Source organism: Vidua chalybeata, chromosome 14, assembly GCF_026979565.1.
Source record: "Vidua chalybeata isolate OUT-0048 chromosome 14, bVidCha1 merged haplotype, whole genome shotgun sequence".
Lineage (NCBI taxonomy): Eukaryota > Metazoa > Chordata > Aves > Passeriformes > Viduidae > Vidua > Vidua chalybeata.
In genome coordinates this window covers 13381581-13398998 of record NC_071543.1, presented here as the reverse complement: position 1 = coordinate 13398998, position 17418 = coordinate 13381581, and the positions used below count along the sequence as shown (strand labels likewise).

At 39.5% G+C, this 17418-nt stretch overlaps 1 protein-coding gene across 1 annotated transcript in view; it reads right to left on the bottom strand.

Moving 5' to 3' along the window:
* Nucleotides 1-957: 957 nt before the first annotated feature.
* The window catches only part of ZC3H12B (zinc finger CCCH-type containing 12B), a 22573-nt gene continuing 6112 nt past the window's right edge, over nt 958-17418 (bottom strand). Inside the window, exons 2-6 of the mRNA XM_053955768.1 lie at nt 6404-7169; nt 4534-4673; nt 3582-3816; nt 3388-3494; nt 958-2817 (exon numbers count right to left, since the gene is read on the bottom strand). Of these exons, the coding sequence (XP_053811743.1) occupies nt 1397-2817; nt 3388-3494; nt 3582-3816; nt 4534-4673; nt 6404-7005 (2505 nt within the window). The 5' untranslated portion in view covers nt 7006-7169 and the 3' untranslated portion in view covers nt 958-1396. The remainder of the gene's footprint in view (nt 2818-3387; nt 3495-3581; nt 3817-4533; nt 4674-6403; nt 7170-17418) is intronic.

The following is a 17418-nucleotide window of genomic DNA, read 5'->3' as shown; positions in this document are numbered from 1 at the left end:
CGTTCTGTGTGTTTCACAGTAAGAAACATTTAGGCAGTGTCACACCTTCTCATGAAGAAACAAAAGGCCATAAACCAGGCCTTCTCAACTTTCATGAAAAAAACTACAGTAGAAGTCAACAAGTCCTAGCTCGAGACATGTCGAGTTAGTCATGGTTCAAAATGTTGAAATATACAGTGGATTCAAAAAAGGGCGTACAGTCAGTGCAGCTTAAAAAAAACAATAAACGCCTCTTTTGGAGACATTTAGCTACAAAGGTTCCCACCCTGAGCAAGATACCAGTTGCGCAAACAATGCCACACAAAATTATCTCACCTGTTGAAACAGGAATTCTAAAAGCCTTCACGAGGCAAATGCACACCTTTGCGTGGATCTGAAGAGCAAAAACCAGGACAGCTTAGCCACAAACCCAAACTGGAGCATCTCTTTTCAAGAAGCAGCCTTCCCCCTCCACCCTTTTTGAAGATGATCTTGTACAGCCACCTTGAATGTCAGGCTCACTCAAACACCATCCTTGCTCCCAGAGGAAGGCTGCAGTTACTGATGAACTTCCATGTTAACATCCAGTTTTTGCTGCTTCAAGTTGAGTAATCCAGTTTACATAATACTGACAATTTATTTTCAGCTTGTCTAGTCATTTGGGCCAGCAGCTGTTTGCTGCATGTTTGAGAGGAGATTCTGGAGAGAAGCTAAAGTTTCAGTTTACTGAATGGCACTCATGCCTTTACATTCCTTAATGTTTTGGTCCTAATTTAATAAAGAATTTGGCTTCTGTTGGATTGAGCCAACATATTGAACAATATAATAATAGTTATTCAAACTCTTGAGGGACAGTTCTGAAATTTAAGTATCAACAACCATGTTGACACTGAAAATCTGAAATCAGTTTTTTCTTTTATAAATAATTTTTAATTTTTAGCAAATTTACTTTTTCTTCAGTACTTAAGATGCCAGTAGGCAGTGTCAAATGACAAAGCTGAAACCCTAAAAGTCATCTGGGTGTGTATAGAGCATACTTTTAGAGGCCGATTAGGTATTTATAAGCAAATTGTAAGTGTACACTAATACATGCAATATAATTGCTAACACTAATTTTGTAGTAACAGCTTTGAGACACTGATTGTGACATTATAGTTCTTAGTGAGCTATCCATGCAGCAAGGTATGCATTTCCTATAAAATACTATTAAAAATCCCTATATTTAAAATCTTAAAATTTGCAATACAATCAACTTTTATATAGTGCCTCAGCATATATATGATTGCTACTGTGTACAGAACTTTATACTATCTTAGTAGAAAATATTTACAAAAGATTGGCCTCTTCCTTCATGTAAGTTTTCCTCTGGGTCCTATGTGCTGTACAGGTTCATTGATCCAAAAGAGGCTGTACTGCTCTAACGCCCTGTTCTTAATTTGGCAACAATCATAGCTGCCAGCTGTTGTGCATCTGTCATGTGGGGATTCTTTTCCATCACAGAAAGGACAACGCTTGGAGGGAAAATATTGCAGAGGTTCTTGTATGTTTGATACTGATGTTCCGGGATGATATGAGGTTCCCGTGGCTCACCACATATCCCAATCCAGGGATTTCTCCAGAGTTGTTCCATCTTCTCAGGCATGCTTCTTACCATGACAGGTTCATAACATGGCTGCATGAGGTTGTTACTCAGTGGGTACGAGTGGTAAGTGTACGAGTCTGATGCACACGGTAATGGATCCCAGCTGGCGTGCTGCTCTCGACACAGAGGTGGTCGTCTCTGCCTTGTAGGGTTACTCTCATAAAGCCGTGAGTCAGAAATACTGTCCATTCTTGTCATCACCAAGGCACGGCTTGGTTGTGCAGTTGATGGATGAACATTTTGAGGCACAGGGTATTCTCCTGGACAACTGGACCGTGCTCCAACAACTGGATGCTGGGCATGTAGGCCTAAGTGGGAAACTGACTGTTTGCGAAGGGATTGCTTAGGCTCTTCAGTTCCGTAACTCTGACCTCTATTTAAGGCTTCATGGTAACCATGAGGGAAAGGCTGAAGACGATTTTTCGATGGCAGTCTGTGGCTCTTCACATTGTCTTCTGGACTGGCATCTGCTACACCCAGATACAAGTCATTGTAAGAGGAATAAGAATCATTACTTGTATGGCTTAAGCAATTGTCAGGACAGGGGCTTGAGTTTCTAGAATACATCCCCTGGTCCATATCAGCCCCGTAATAATCTGAGTTACGGATACTACTTATGCTTAAGTTGGAGAAATCACTGAGTAAGGAGTAATAGCCATGGTCCCCCAGTGACTCATATTTGGGATACTGGTCAATATAGCTAACTGAGGTGCCATGGCTATTGGTGACTAGTATAGGAGGATATTGCACACTGGACATATGTTCCAGTGAGGATTTCTGATGTACGAACTGTGAGGAACCTGGCACCGGACTGCTTGCAGAACGAGTATTTAATGCACCAGCTGCATGGCTTTTTGGTGGAGGGAGCGTTGGTACACTTAATGCAGAAACCAGAGACGGGACAGAGCTGGCCTCGGACTTCCGGGCTGCTGATAACTTTTCCTCAGGCTCCACAGCTACTGACCTAATGCTTGGATCTGACTGACGTTTTGGGGCAATGCGTTTCACTTCAGAACTGATTTCTCCTTTGGAGCTGGATGGCCCTGTGCCACATTTGGCCAAAGCTCCCTCACTCATAGTTTTCACAGCAGATAATTTGGCACTTATTCGAAGCTCATCCGCTACTGACCTTTGAGGCTGGTTTGCACGTTCTGGGTGGTAATATTTACATTTGTGCCCATAGGTGCACTTTTTACCTGAAAGAAAAGGGTTTTCAGGTTAAATAAATCAAAAACCCATTAATAGCACCAGTTGCCATCTTTTTTCTTTATATCTTTCACCACTTTGCAATTGTAGTATTTCTATATTAAACCTCTAAGGATAATGATGTACTTTATATATACAGGCAGTCACAGCCTCTCCTGCCTGCATCCATGTCTACCTGCATCAAAGGCAAGACACACCAATTTTTTTTCCTACTGGCTTATGATTTCAATCATGACAACATACACACAGTGCTATAAAAACAAATCAGCTTTAACACAGTTTTATTAATTACAGATCTCCTCCCTTGAACACAAACCAGAGTAAAATAGCAAAAATATATTATTTTTGTATTTTTCTGTATTATGCACAAGGTGTATCTCATAATCCTCAATTTTCTGCTACACTGTTTTTATAAATATGTGCATGAGGGGTATGAAAGCAGACACTGTGCTTGGATGGCAACATGAAAAATGGTACATTTTGTCTGGTAATGACAAGGTGTTAATTGCTTGCTTCACCTATCTTTAAATGCAACAAATCAATCTGAATTGGGCACTTACCATAAGGACACGGTTGTTTCTTATGTTCAGGAATAACCGGCCTTTTTCTTAAGAAATTTTCAAGGCTTGGACCATGACGTCCTAAAGGATCATCTGGAGGCATAAATCTAAGGGAAAAGAAATGAAACATGACCAGTTTTTCCTGAGAACGCTGAATTAGCAAATTCATTTACTTTTGAAGAAAAAACCCATACTTGTCATTCACAAAAGAATACATTAGCAGCCGCTCCTCGATGAACTTCTTCCATTCTGGTTTTTCATTTTGAAGATCCCGATAGTTATCATTTGACACAATGATGCCATCTGAGTCGAAAGCAAGTTTTACTATGAATCGATCATCATAGCACACTACTCTTCTTCCCTGAACTCTTCGAGATGGGGTGAAAACAAGAATCTTTTCTTTCTCCAATTTACGTAAGATTTCTTGATCTGTAAAATAATTTTGGTTGAGCAGCTTTTAAAAACATTTTAAAAGAAAGAAATGCAACCTTTGTATTATGAAAATTCTTGCCTTTCTTGTCTGACAAAGTATCTTGCAATTATGCACAGTCCTCATTATGATTAAAAACCACCTAGATGTGGATTTTATTTCTGAGGTTTCAAAGCACTGAGTAAATATCCAATATTTGAACTTCATAACCACTCTGTAGCCATGTACCTTTACTCAGTCTTCCTGAACATGTCAGGAACTCAAGTGTTACTGTATCACAATAGCCTTGTTAGTCTAGAGTAAAATGCAAAGACTTTCTATAGGTAAAAACACACGCTGCCTTTTCAGTGTTCAAGATAGCCCTACTAACTGAATCCCTGGCCTGTTACTACTTATTTCATGCTCACCCAGCAAATAACTCAGTTCCTGTATGCCAAACAACAACGCTTGCACATGGGAAAATTTCAACTGCTGCTTCTCAAAAGTGTTGAAACCATCCAATAATGTTACAAAATCCACATCATGGTTAACACATGCAGATATTTAAATATTTGTTTCCTAACCAATGAAACTGTTATGTTTTCAAACAAACACCTGAGTGCAACATCATCATCACCACATCCACAGTCCAGTACTGGACCCATCAGAAATATGACAATAAATGACAATTTTTTTTTTCTTTTTAACCAAGGGGTCGAAGAAAATCTTGATGTTACCTGTAATTGGTGCATCAGGTCGAGACTGTTCTTTTCTCCATGCAGGTACAAACACAGTGATATCTTTATGTCCTTTTTCCAGAAACCAATCAACAGCTAGTTGAATTCCCCGGCAGGAAAATCCTTCTTTGTTCCCATGGCTGAAGAACATGCAAGTTTTAGAAACAGCAAGGACAAAAGTTACATTTGGTTTTGGTTTTTGTTGTGGTGGTTTGGTTGTTTTTTTCTTCTAAAGCTGCCATGGTCAAAGGATATAAGGAAAACAAAGTCTGTAAATTTTTACTAGGCCTCCTTACATAATTGGAAAAAGACAACTGTACAGAGCTATTCAGCTGTCAGATTACAGCAACCCTGCTACTTAAAAAGTCTATAAATGGTGAAATTTTACTATCCCCAGAGCAAAAGCGAATAAACATGAAGTTTTTCAGGTTTTTTCATTTTATTAGCTGACCTAATGAAAAATATCACTTTCCCCGACAAACTGAGCTCACCTTAAGTAGCACCATAAAATGCCATCACAAAAAGAGGAATGAACAATGCAGATTGCCATGGGTGATAAGTGCTTTTAAACCTCTCTATTAAGAAAATCTTTTCCTCTGATATTAAATGTTCTTCATTTATATTAGAACTTTTTATAGGAAAGAAGTAATTGTGTCAAAGTTGTTCAAGTCCCATCCCCATCAAAAATTTGTTTTCTGAAACTCAAAGGATTCTCTAAAACAGCACACAAGCCCTCATAAAAAAAAATCATACTTACTCAATGATAAACAAATCATTGGCTAGCTGAACTCTGTACTCTACAGACATGTTCAAAAGTGGCACAGGACAGGTATCTCTTGGGTTAGTGTTAGCCTAAGCAGCCAAATGTACACAGAATATCCCGAGTCAGAAGGGGCCCACAAGGACCATTGAAATCCAACTCCTGGCCCCATGTAGGACACCCCAAGAATCCCACCATGTGCCTGAGAGTGTTGTGCAAACATTTCTTGAACTCAGACAGGTTGGGTGCTGTGACCACTGCCTTGGGAGTCTGTTCCAGTGCTCAACCACCTTCTGGGTGAAAAACCTTTTTCTAATATCCAACCTAAACCTCCCCTGACTCCTCTTTGTGCCATTTTCTCAAGTCCTGTCATTGGTCTCAAGAGTGAAGAGATTGGTACCTGCCCCTCTGCTTCCCCTTGTGAAGATATTGAAGACCACAGTAAGGTCTGACCTCGGTCTCCTCTTCTCCAGGCTGAACAAATCAAGTGAACTCAGCCACTCTTCATAAGGCTTCCCCTCCAGAACCTCCCCCATCCTTGTGGCCCTCCTTTGGATGCCCAAAACTGCACTCAGTACTCGAGGTGGAGCAAGCAGTATAGCCATGCTGGTCAGCAGGTTTAGCTCATGTGTTATCCCTGTTCTGACACAGCTAAATTGCTTTGAATACTGAGCAGGTTCAGTCATCAAGAGCTCAAATACCACAAATTCACTGCATTTCATTACCTTACACTGTATGTCACTTTAGAAAGAACCAAGTTTTCCTACCCTACTTAAATTACTTTCTTTTAATGTCCAGAAACAATTTTCAGTATTGTTCAAGGACTTCAAAATACTAAACCCATCTACACAAAAGAACACTGCAAAGAGATTGCTTGAACAAAAGACTTGAGGTGAGAACTTGGATTTAAAATGAGGGCAGGGGAACTGGAATATGGATTACATATAAAGGAATAACAGCATAATTAAAAGCCTAGACTAAAGAGTCCATAAAATAGATGTATTATCAGTGTAATAGTCTACATAACTTAAAATTACTTTGCTGTCAGTATTTTTTTTTTTAATATTTTAGTGATTTATTATTTTCAAATATTGTGACAGGGACACCCACCTCATAGCGACATTGCTTCCATCAATGACAATTGGCCTCAAGTTATCACTGTTATCCACCACTTCATCTTCCAGTGACAATTCGGGGCTTGCTATTTCCTTTGGGCAAGGGCCTCTTGACACCAGAGTACCAGTGGTACTGCTGGCAGTGCTTTGTCCCTCTGATTCACTTTTGTTGCCAAGTCTCACAAGCTCTGCTAGAACATCATTGATGAGCGCATCTGCTCCCAGCTTATTCAGTACAGCCTGGATCTGATCTCCTGCATACCCAAGCTTTAAAGCAAAATCCATTTTAGCTTGGTATTCCTTGTCCAAATTTGTTTTGCATTCATCTAGCTTCAAGTCTTGTGTGATACTGCTCTGTGAAAAACTTGGGCGATCCAGACATGGGGACCGGCAGAGCGGCCGATGTGGCTTGGTGGAAACCTCCTTTTCTCTCCACTGAGTACTGCCTCTGAAGTATGGTTGCTCAGGGTCACTTTCTGAGCTCGTCCATTCCTCAGATTCAGCACTGCATTCTCCCGCGTCTTGTTCCACATTTCTGTCTTCTCTGGAGTGCCTCTTCTCCATTTTCAGCTTGCCTACCATAGACCAGGCCGTCATCACGTTCAGCTTCCAGCCAGTGTGCTCAATTCTCTTTCATTTCCAAAGCCACCTGGAATTCATGCTCAATTGCATCATGTTGGCCAATTAAACGTTTACACAAGGCTGGAGCTAATTTGCCTTGTTTACTATATTCTGGCATAAGCAACACCAACATGAAGTTCCTTAAAAAAAAAGAAAAAAATTAATAATTAGGTTTTGATCAATTCTGCAAAATATTCAACTATAATGATTTTGTTTACAAGTCAGTAGATGTACCCAGTCATTCACATTTCTATGCAAATTGATTATAATAAAGCATATAATTACACTGTCTGTGTAATCACAAATAAGACTCTCTTTCCCTCCCTCAGTTACTCTACCTACAAAAAAAGGACAATTCCCACACAATAAACATAGAACTGGAATGGATTGTCTCAGTAATATTTAAAGATAATAAAACAGAAAAGGGTGAGCCACCATTTCCACTAGAAACATGCCTTCTACTGCAGGAACAGCCTGTCTACACTAGGAACAACTGTGCAGTGTTCCAGTATGCATAAAATTTAACACAAACCATTTCAGCCTCTTTCAGTAAGGATTTATTATCAGATCCAACAAGTTTACCTAGAAAAAGTGTCTTCTGGAAAATAAAACAGACATTTAACAAAATAATATAACCCACAAAAGAAAATAAAAGCATCACCAGTCTGCATAGAAGTCAAAGCTTATTAATTTTAAGTTTTCATATCCTTTTGGTTTTAGGTAATAAGATGCAGAAAATCACAGCACCTAATATACCACTCACAGAATCATAGAATGGCCTCTTCACCATTTGTGACAGGCCATCCCTAATTCCTTTAGGACAATTTACAGGTGTTTCCCTGCTGCTGCCACCAGAGTGCTGGTGTTTCTTGCTTTCTCTCTGACACTCAGAAGCACATCCCTCCCCCTGATGAATCTAGTTCAAAGCTCTGCTAGTAAGTCTTAGAAAGGTTTCTTTCTTGACTGTTTCCCTACATTATATGGTGGGTTTCTGTTGCCTATGGGAATATTTCAGAGAACAACAGGTCTAGAAGAGTGATAAAATCTGGTAAGCAAAACCATAAAAATGTCAAAGGATCTCTGAGACAGGTCCATATTGGCCTAACAACCAAACCCCTTAAATTGTCTCAAAGTGAAACTAAGATTATTAACCTGCAAAACCTTTATATAGTAATATATAACCACCATAAATAGGCAAAACTGTAACATTCTACCAAACTGCACTCCAAATTATGCACACAAAAATGTACACACATGCAGAGACAGCTGCTCAAAAGCCTAATTTCCTTAGGAAAGTGCTAATCACTCGTACCTGAAAAAAATACCCTAAAAGGTCAAGTTTTGAGTCAATCAGCATTATTTTTTAATAAATAACCATACTTTTTAATATTTTTCTAAATTCATGTTATATTTATATTTTGTCAGCTTGGAGAGAAGGAGGGTCAGGGGACACCTTATCACTCTCTACAACTGCCTGAAAGGAGGCTGTAGTTAAGTGGGGATCAGTCTTGTCTCCCAGGAAATCAGCAACAGGACAAGAGGAAATGGCCTCAAGATCTGCCAGAGCAGGTTTAGGTTGTACTTTAAGAAGAATTTCTTCACAGAAAGGGTTGTCAAACATTGGATTTGACTGTGCAGGGAGGCAGTGGAGTCACCATGCATGGAGGTGCTCAGAAAACAGCTGGATGTAGCACTCAGTGCTCTGGTCTATTTGACAAGGTGGGGACTGGTCAAAGGTTGGACTCAATGATCCTGGAAGTTTATTTCCAACTTAAAGAATTCTGTGATAGTCTAAGTCCTTTATGCCATATGAAATAAAAACACAGTTTCTTTGCATTTGAATGGAAATTCCAATCTTGATTAGTTAGGTTTAAGTTAGACTTTAAAAACTGCTGTTCTTTCATGTTATTTATTCAAAGAGTATCCCTATAAATACTTAGGTATTATTTTTACAGTATTCTCTATTTTCATTCCAAGTGATTTTTCTCTCACATAGCACTAATAGCAGTATATTTACCACTCAAGTACTTGCCAACTTAGATGTATTAATAGCTTAACCTGGAATGGATTTTAATTAACTAGGTCTTATACATAACTTTGTACCTTGCCAAGGCTAAAAAAAAAAAAAAATATAAAATAAGGTTAAAATACAAGGTTATCAACACACTGCACCCACAGCTTACAAAATATTGCCATGAAGGAGCACTCCATAATACATGTGGCAAGACTAATTTTTTTCAAATTATTGAGACTGTACTGCTTTGGCACTGGAAAAAGAACAGCATGATCCTGTTCATCTAAACTTAAAGAGCTCCATTCTTCTTTCCCAGCTGTCATCTCTCAAAGCACAATGTCACAAGAATTTGGCTTTTGTTAAACTTATCATCTTGAAACCTCCCTTCTCTCTCCCCTGACCCTCACAATGCCTTTGATTGGCCCAGCCTGGCCAAGCCATATGCAGTCACAGAAGAGCTTTCCTTGCATCCTCGCTGTGTCCCAGCCTCCCTCTGTCTGGGAGATGGCCCAGGGTGATGGGTGTCACCCCCACAGCACAGGGCTGGTGCCTTTCTGTGACAGCCCTCAGAGAGGCCTGTGCTGGGCCACCCTTTCTCTGTGTCACTGGAGTTCTCGTGCTGGCCACTGTAATCCCAAGCCCCTTTGTGGTTCTGAAGATGAGTTTTCATCACACACTGCATTGATTTATTACAAACATTTCAGGCAAGATGCCTGAAAATGGTCAGGCATTTATGTTTTTATCTATAGGTAGTAATTATGTAATTATGTAATTATGTATTTATCTATAGGTAGTAATTTTTATTATTACCTATAGATAAATATCTGCATTTCTGCTACTTGAACTTCTCTTGGCAATTTGTTACAAATCTTTCTTTACAATGTTTTCCACACAGGTGAATGAGCTGTGACTGAGAAGACAATCAAATTATATTCTAGCATCAAAATAAATAAGAGATGAGAAAAGATTCAAACAGCAAAAGTTTGATATACACCAAAAAATTATATTGCAGTTCTTAAATATAAAATGAAATATTACATGAATATTACACATATTTCTCAAATATCATGTTGTGCCTAAACACTGTAATTTTAGCTTTATTTGAAAAAAAGATTTAATAAAGTGCAAAATGCAAAACTACAATGTAAAGAACTCAACATCTGAAATAATGTACCCTTGTTACTGAGTTTAAAGCCTGTCTTTGTTTCTAGTAACTGTACAGAGCACACATTTTATGCAGTGCCCTTAAATCTTCAAACTTCAGCTAAAGCTATAAGTATTTGATTTCTTTCCTAACAATGACTTTATGCCTTAATTTTTTTAATTGGCCGAATCGCCACTAAATTTTTCTACAAAAATGAGAAATTATAGTCTGCATGTAATATATATAATTTGTATACATACAGTCTGAAAGAAAATATGTGCAAAACTAGAAAACTTCTTTTTAATAGAAGACTATTTGGTAGTTTGTATTTTCCATACCCAAATGAAAGCAAGTCCTGGTTATTAATATTCCTCCTTTTTCCCACTTTAAGTGACAAATTCTGTAATTCCTTTGATACATGTGAAAACAACCACCACAACTATAGCCACATCTCCAAGAGTACTTCCAGTCAGCAGGAACACATTTATGCAATTAACTCACTGGCATTTAGACTAAAAAAAAAAAGCCCAGGAGCAACAACAGCATAGTTGGTTTGTTTATTTGTTTTTCCACACTGTACTTCTCAGAAATTCAAGCGTCATCTTGCAGAGCACTGACAATAACAGAGAATTTCTTTCCTTTCTGAACTATATTATTTAGTAGTGGTAGTACAGTTGTACCTAGGGATCTCTATTAGCTCCAAGCCTATTCTAACCATATTGTCCCTTGCACAATGAACATACAATCTAGAATTATGATGACAAGCTGGAATATCAGAAAAACCACATGGAGCAGTTTGGTACCATTTGTCCAGACATCTTTAGAATGTAGTACTTTGTGGGCACACTAAGGGAGTTTATGGGGGAAAAAACACACTAATTATCAGTTAATAGAACTACATTTGTGAATAATTTTCCACTTTTCTGTTTTCTTACCGCTTATAATGAATACTTTTAAAAGATAATATAGATGCACTAAGGAGTTATCACAGTGGGTTACTGCGAATACCACAGGTTACATTGTTTTTTTTTAAATCCTATTACAACCAAACCCTGAACAAAAATTAAAAGCATAAATAATTGGAGTAGTGCTTGATTTTACTGATAACTACAAAATTGAGAAACAAGTCAGAAAATATTTTCAAATATAGACTCAAACCTCATTTTCCAGATCAAGAATAACAACATTTTCTCACTGAAATTTCAGAATTTTTTTATTTTCAGTTACATTCCCCCCAAAGACAGCCAAATATGAACACACACTTCAAGGAAAGAAAGCTCTTATGAATATCTAATTTAAAGCTATTACAACTCAGAAATACAGACACTGCAGCTTTAAAATTTTAATTCTCATGATGCTCGCTGCTAAGCAACCAACTAAGTTTCCTTCCTAAGCACCTCTTTCAGCACAGTCACGAGCAACTAGTAGAACTGATAATGTGATTCAGAAAAAAGAGGCAGACAAAATCATGTCTATTTTGTTCATAAGGGGCCAAACTGAAAGCTTCTCTTCAACTTTGATGGTATGAAAACAGAAAGAAAATATCTGCACAGTAATAAAGTACTGTAATATAAATGAAAACACTTGTGAATTATTCAACAATCACTATTCAAATGACAATGACTATTTTGAGCTGGTGCTAGAAATACTCTATTCAAAGCCTGTTCATTTCAGCAGGACCAACAGAAATTCAGGTAAAAGAATGGACTGAACAACTTCTTTTGGTCCCTTATGGCACTGCCTTTACATCATCTCAGTGTGCTCTGAGCCATGTCCCTCAAAGGTGCAATTATATGATACACACATCTCCTTTGAAGAACAACTTTTAAGTGAAATCTTTTATCAACTCCTTTCACCAACTTTTAGGCATTTTTAATTTTTTACTGTCATTGAAGATACTAAAATGAAAAATTAAAACGAAACAAAGAACCTTGTGTATTTTCTCAAATATCTCTCTCTCCTGGATAAGAAATACTTAATAATGATTCTTTACTATTTATTTTAAGGAGGGATACATTTGTTTGTTTTCCCTTGTGTATCTTTGAGATACACAGCTAATCAGTGGGTGTTTTTTTTTAAATAACTCCCCAAGGGGAAAAAAATCTAACTGAAAAATGACATGTGAAATGGTAACATTTAGGGGAGTTCTACATGCACAGCAGGGAATAAATATTGCAGATTTCTCCTTTTGTATTTCTTAAACTGTCTCAATAAACCAAACTAAACCAAATAAACAACTTGACAATCATAACTAAACAATTGATCAGGCTGGCATGTGATGTATCTACAGCTATGCCTTATGTATAGACAGTGTACAAGCCTACTAACAGAAAAGCTGACAACTTCCTTGTTACACACACACCAACTATTGTCTGAAGAATCCAAACCCATGGAAACAATATAAATAAGTAGAGACAGAGAGAAGACTTTAAAAAATTGTTTTAAATAACGTTCAGGGATGCTACAATCAACAGGACCTCCAGCATTGTACTGTGCTACAGCACAGACCAGTGGTTACTCTAAAGACTCTAAAGCACTTCCCAAGTATATTTCTCTGAGCTTTAAGAACATTCCCAACACATCACTAATTGTCATTTTAAAGGCATTGTGATTGGAGCCTGCAGTGCACATACACAAAACCCCAACACACCAACCAGCACCAAAATGCATTGCACACATCTTCAGGAATGTGACAGAACAGTATTTGTTAGGCAGCAGTTATTGTCAGAGGACACAGACCAGGAGCAGCTCAAGATGCAGAAATGGCCCTGGATTTTGGATTAGCCCTTGATTCTGAAAATCACATTTCTACAGTGTTTATGAAAAAGGTAAGGCAGCTCAACATCAGTGATTTCATGGCATTGAAGACACAACTATCTTGTTGTATTCTTGTCTCAGGAGCAGCACGGATATTACATGTAGCTGCCTGCAGCTTTGAATATTTTTTGAGGTAGTGAATTATTTTATCTACTAAAAAAGTGCTCAAATCTGACAAAGTATATGAGTCACAAATAAAAACGGTAACTTTTTCTCATTCAAATTATACACTTAGGTGCTACACATCTGCTGGGACAGATTCACAGATAAAGAAAAGCAGAGAAATATTCTAAAATTAACATTTGGGTATTTCAGAATGGATTAAAAAATTGGAAGAGTTGTGCTGCATGTGATTTTTTATGCTGTTTAGCTTTTGTCTTTTTTTCTATGTTCTCTGTATTCTTCACACATTTATTTGTAGCCCTGTAGTCTATTGCATTAGTGACTAGTTTTCCCAGTACTTTTTCATGGCCTTTCCTTAAGCAGAAAGCCAAAACAAATTCCAGAGCTCCAAGTCTCTGGAGGTACAAGGCTCCAATACTATCTTGGTTCTTCCTGGGAACCAAAGTGAGAACAACTCTTTGGAATACATTCTCATGGACAAAATACAGCCAGTGCTGAAGGGGGGCTCCAGAGAAGGGGCTTGACCTGGGGGGGGAATTGCATCAGCACTTGTGTTCCTAATCGGTGCTTTTTATCAATTATGCTAATTTTCTAAAACCTATAAAAATGTATTCACTCCTGGGGGGGTGGGCTTTTGCAGACATCTTTCCATAACTGCCTCTGAAGGCCTTTAAATAAAGATGCCTTTTATATTACCTCCTTACTAAAATTATCTCGAGTTTCATTTCCAGGTTGGGCAAAAGGCAACAGTTATTCTAGCACACTGAGATGGGATGGGAGAACCTGGTACCCTTCCTCTGGACAGAGAACATCCTACAGGGACTTCTTTCCTGCTGGCAATCTTGAGAATTCCATGCAGCGGCCTGAGGCTGATTCACCATGGCTCCAAGATCCCGCAGGAGGTAATATAAAGATATTTTATATCTTTTTGTTGTGTAGTATGCAGTTCGTATCTGTGTGTATTGTGTATCTGTTTAAGGTCAGTAATTGCTTGCAATCCCGGGACAACCCAGCATGGTGGTGGGGGAGTTTCCTTTTGGAGTGGTTTCTAAAAGTCTTTTTTTCCTTTCACCGCTTTTCCAACCTGCCCCACATCGGCTGGGGTGGGGGTGGAGGGGGGGCGGGGCGTGTGTGTGTGTGTGCGTGTTTGCCACTGGCTGAGATTGTTCATTGGTGGACAAAAGCATATTACAATGCGAAAGTTTATTTTGTGTTTAACACGCGCGGGTTTTGAACTGAGAATTGGCCTGGGCGCGGAGCGGCCGGGAGAGGCCTGGCCTACTCCTTGGTGGGAGGAAAGGGCCCCCACTTCCACCAGGTTAGCAGGACGAGGGGGAGAGATCCCCATTTCCAACAGGTTAGAAGGACGAGGGGGAGAGTGCCCCACTTCCACCAGGTTAGCAGGAGGAGGGGGAGAGATCCCCATTTCCAACAGGTTAGAAGGACGAGGGGGAGAGTGCCCCACTTCCACCAGGTTAGCAGGAGGAGGGGGAGAGATCTCCACTTCCTACAGGTTGGCGGGAGGCGGGGAAGGAGCCCCCACTTCCTATGTTCCATCTGCGCGAAGTTTTTTCCAGGATTTTAGGGCAGGGCGGCTCCCGGAGTCCCGGGACGGCTCCCCGTGACGGACGGAGGAGAACAGCCGCTCTGACAAGAGCCGAGGTGACTCCAGCCCTTGCCCCGGTAATGCCCAGGAGATGGGGCGGGGGAGCGGTCCCGGCAAGCGGCCCGGGGCCGCTGCTATGCCGCTTCCCCCTGCTCCGGTGTGGGGGGCCGCCGCTGCGCAGCCACGGCCCGGCTCGCCCCCCGGCCCTGGGAGCCGGGAGTGTGAAATCTGCGGGCGGGAGCCTCACCCTCCTGGACCGCACCGAGTCGGGGGAAAAGGCAAAGTTGATTCCCTCAGGGAAACGAATGTCACCTTTCTAGGCAGGAATGGCTCCATCGCAGTTTCCACAATAACGAGTTTTGTTTTAGAGAGACTCGAGCGCCGCTGTGAGCAGCGACACGGCCCGAGCGGGGCGCGCCGGGGCTGTCCCTGGGCGGGTGCGCCCGCACTGCGCGTCTGTCCCCGGGCCGTGCGGCGGGCAGCGAGCGCTCCGTCTGGGCTGTTAAGCACTCAAAAGGGAAACACCGAGTCCAAAGAAAAATAAGTTGTTTTTCAGGCTCCCTTAAACCAGGCTATAAGTAAGCAGACTCCTGTGTTAACAAATACCTTAGAATAGAAACTGAGCCAAGATACTGTAAGGGCTGTTAGTGCCAGAGGTGTAAGAGAAATGAGACCTTTCTTCCACCCTTTAGAATACGAATTAGAAAAACCCTGGGTGATTTATCAGTTTCTATTTGCCAAATGAATACTTTAATTTTAAGATGCTTAAAATGAATACATGTTCAAATAGTTCTTGTACTTTTTAATCTAATAAATTAGACATGGTCTAAAGAAAGATCTGAGCACAGATCTACAGCTCACTTAAACATTTAGAGATATGTATAGTAGCATTCACAGAATATGTGCTAAGTCAAGCAGCATTTTTAAGAGAAGTGTTAAAATGGCAGATCAGGCTTTTCAGTCCCTTGATAAGTAGAGCCATATAAATGACAGCATTTTGATTCAGTTTAATGGATTTTTTTCCTTATCTTACTATGCAATGTCAGTCTCAACACATTCCGGGGAAGTCTCAACACTGTCATTTTGATGAACAGAGAAACCTTAAATTTACACAAATCAAAGGCCTAATACTGTATAGTGTTTTAGCAAGTGAAACTCAGTACAATGTCAAGAAAAAATATTTTACTTTTTCTACTCATTATGGCTTCTCTGAAATAAAACACAAATTAAATCTAAAGAGTACTAGCTGTTTACACCAGCAGTGAACACCTTGTCCTTAATTTACTATTGAAACAGCAATTGAAAAATAGCCTGCTAGCTATGGAAAGCAATAAATTTTATTTAGGATCTTCCTCTTCTCTGAGTCAATTCAGATAAAGTATTTTAAAAGAAAAACAAATTTGCCATTTCTGTTTCTCCATCTGTCTCTCTCCCTCCCTTAACCATCTTTGGAGAAGAACAATAAGGAATGTGACTTAGCACTCTTCTATTACAGAGGCAAAGGACAAAGGAAGATTTTCAGTGTTGACTCACCAGTTAAGATAAATGTAATTGTTACCACCACCCAACCCTGAAGGGGTTGTTCTTCCTTGACAAATGCTGATGGAACACTTGTAATAGTAGGAAAAGTTCAGTTGTGCAGAGAGGGCTGAATTTCAGGAATTCATACACCAGAATATATAGAACAAGAAATTACTTTAGAAATACCATGAGGCTTTACTTTTCTGATCTACAATCTATATTTTAATTCTTGTCTACATTGAACAGTGATGGAAAAAACCCACCCTATGCACAAACAAATAAATACAGACAGATATACACATATATACATGTAAATTCTAATTCTGTCAGTGTATCACTCTATGCATTTCATAAATCAGTTCAGAAAAGTGAAATAGAGCTCTTCCTTCCCAAATGCTGCAAGCACTCAAAAGTCTGGTAGCTCTCCTTCCTCATCAAGCTCTAGTCCACTCTTCCTGAAATACTTTTAACACAGCTGGCTCAGTTTAAGAAAGTTATGAATGCTTTGAGAGCTATGGAAATGCAGGGTGCTGCCGATGATGTAGAGTAATCCCCTGAGTTAGCAGATCAAACATTTTCAAACATCATAAGAATATCATTGAGTGGGTATGAAAAACAAGATTCATGAAATCATGCCATGGACTCTTTACCAAAACACCTAATTAACTAGAACCTACTCGTTCATGACTCTCCCTAGAGTATGAAGAAGCTAATGGGCTCATCATGACAGTTGGAAAAGGGATTGGATGGGAAGTTTTTGAGGGAGGAATTAGTTTGTTTCTTAAACACAGATCAAGTTTACAGTGCAACTCAGAAAAAAATTGCACCTGTGCAAAGGGGAACAGCATCCTTCAATACTAAGGCAAGAAAGAACCATCATGACAGACAAAAATATATAAGCATTGTCATGCAAGAAAGTAATTGTGCAAGTACCACCCTAAGGACCTACATTTCTCACTTTCCTTTTCAACATTGCTGAATGCAAGTTACTGGTGCTTGGCTGGATTCTTGAACTGGAATCAGGGAGTGACAGTATCCTTCAGCAATGACAAGATTCAGCTGGATTAGATTCAAGAGACAGTCCTTACTTCCCAGACTGTGAAAAGTAATGAGCACACCTCTGCTTTTTAATGGTCTTTTTATTTCAGGAAAATTAGATTAAAT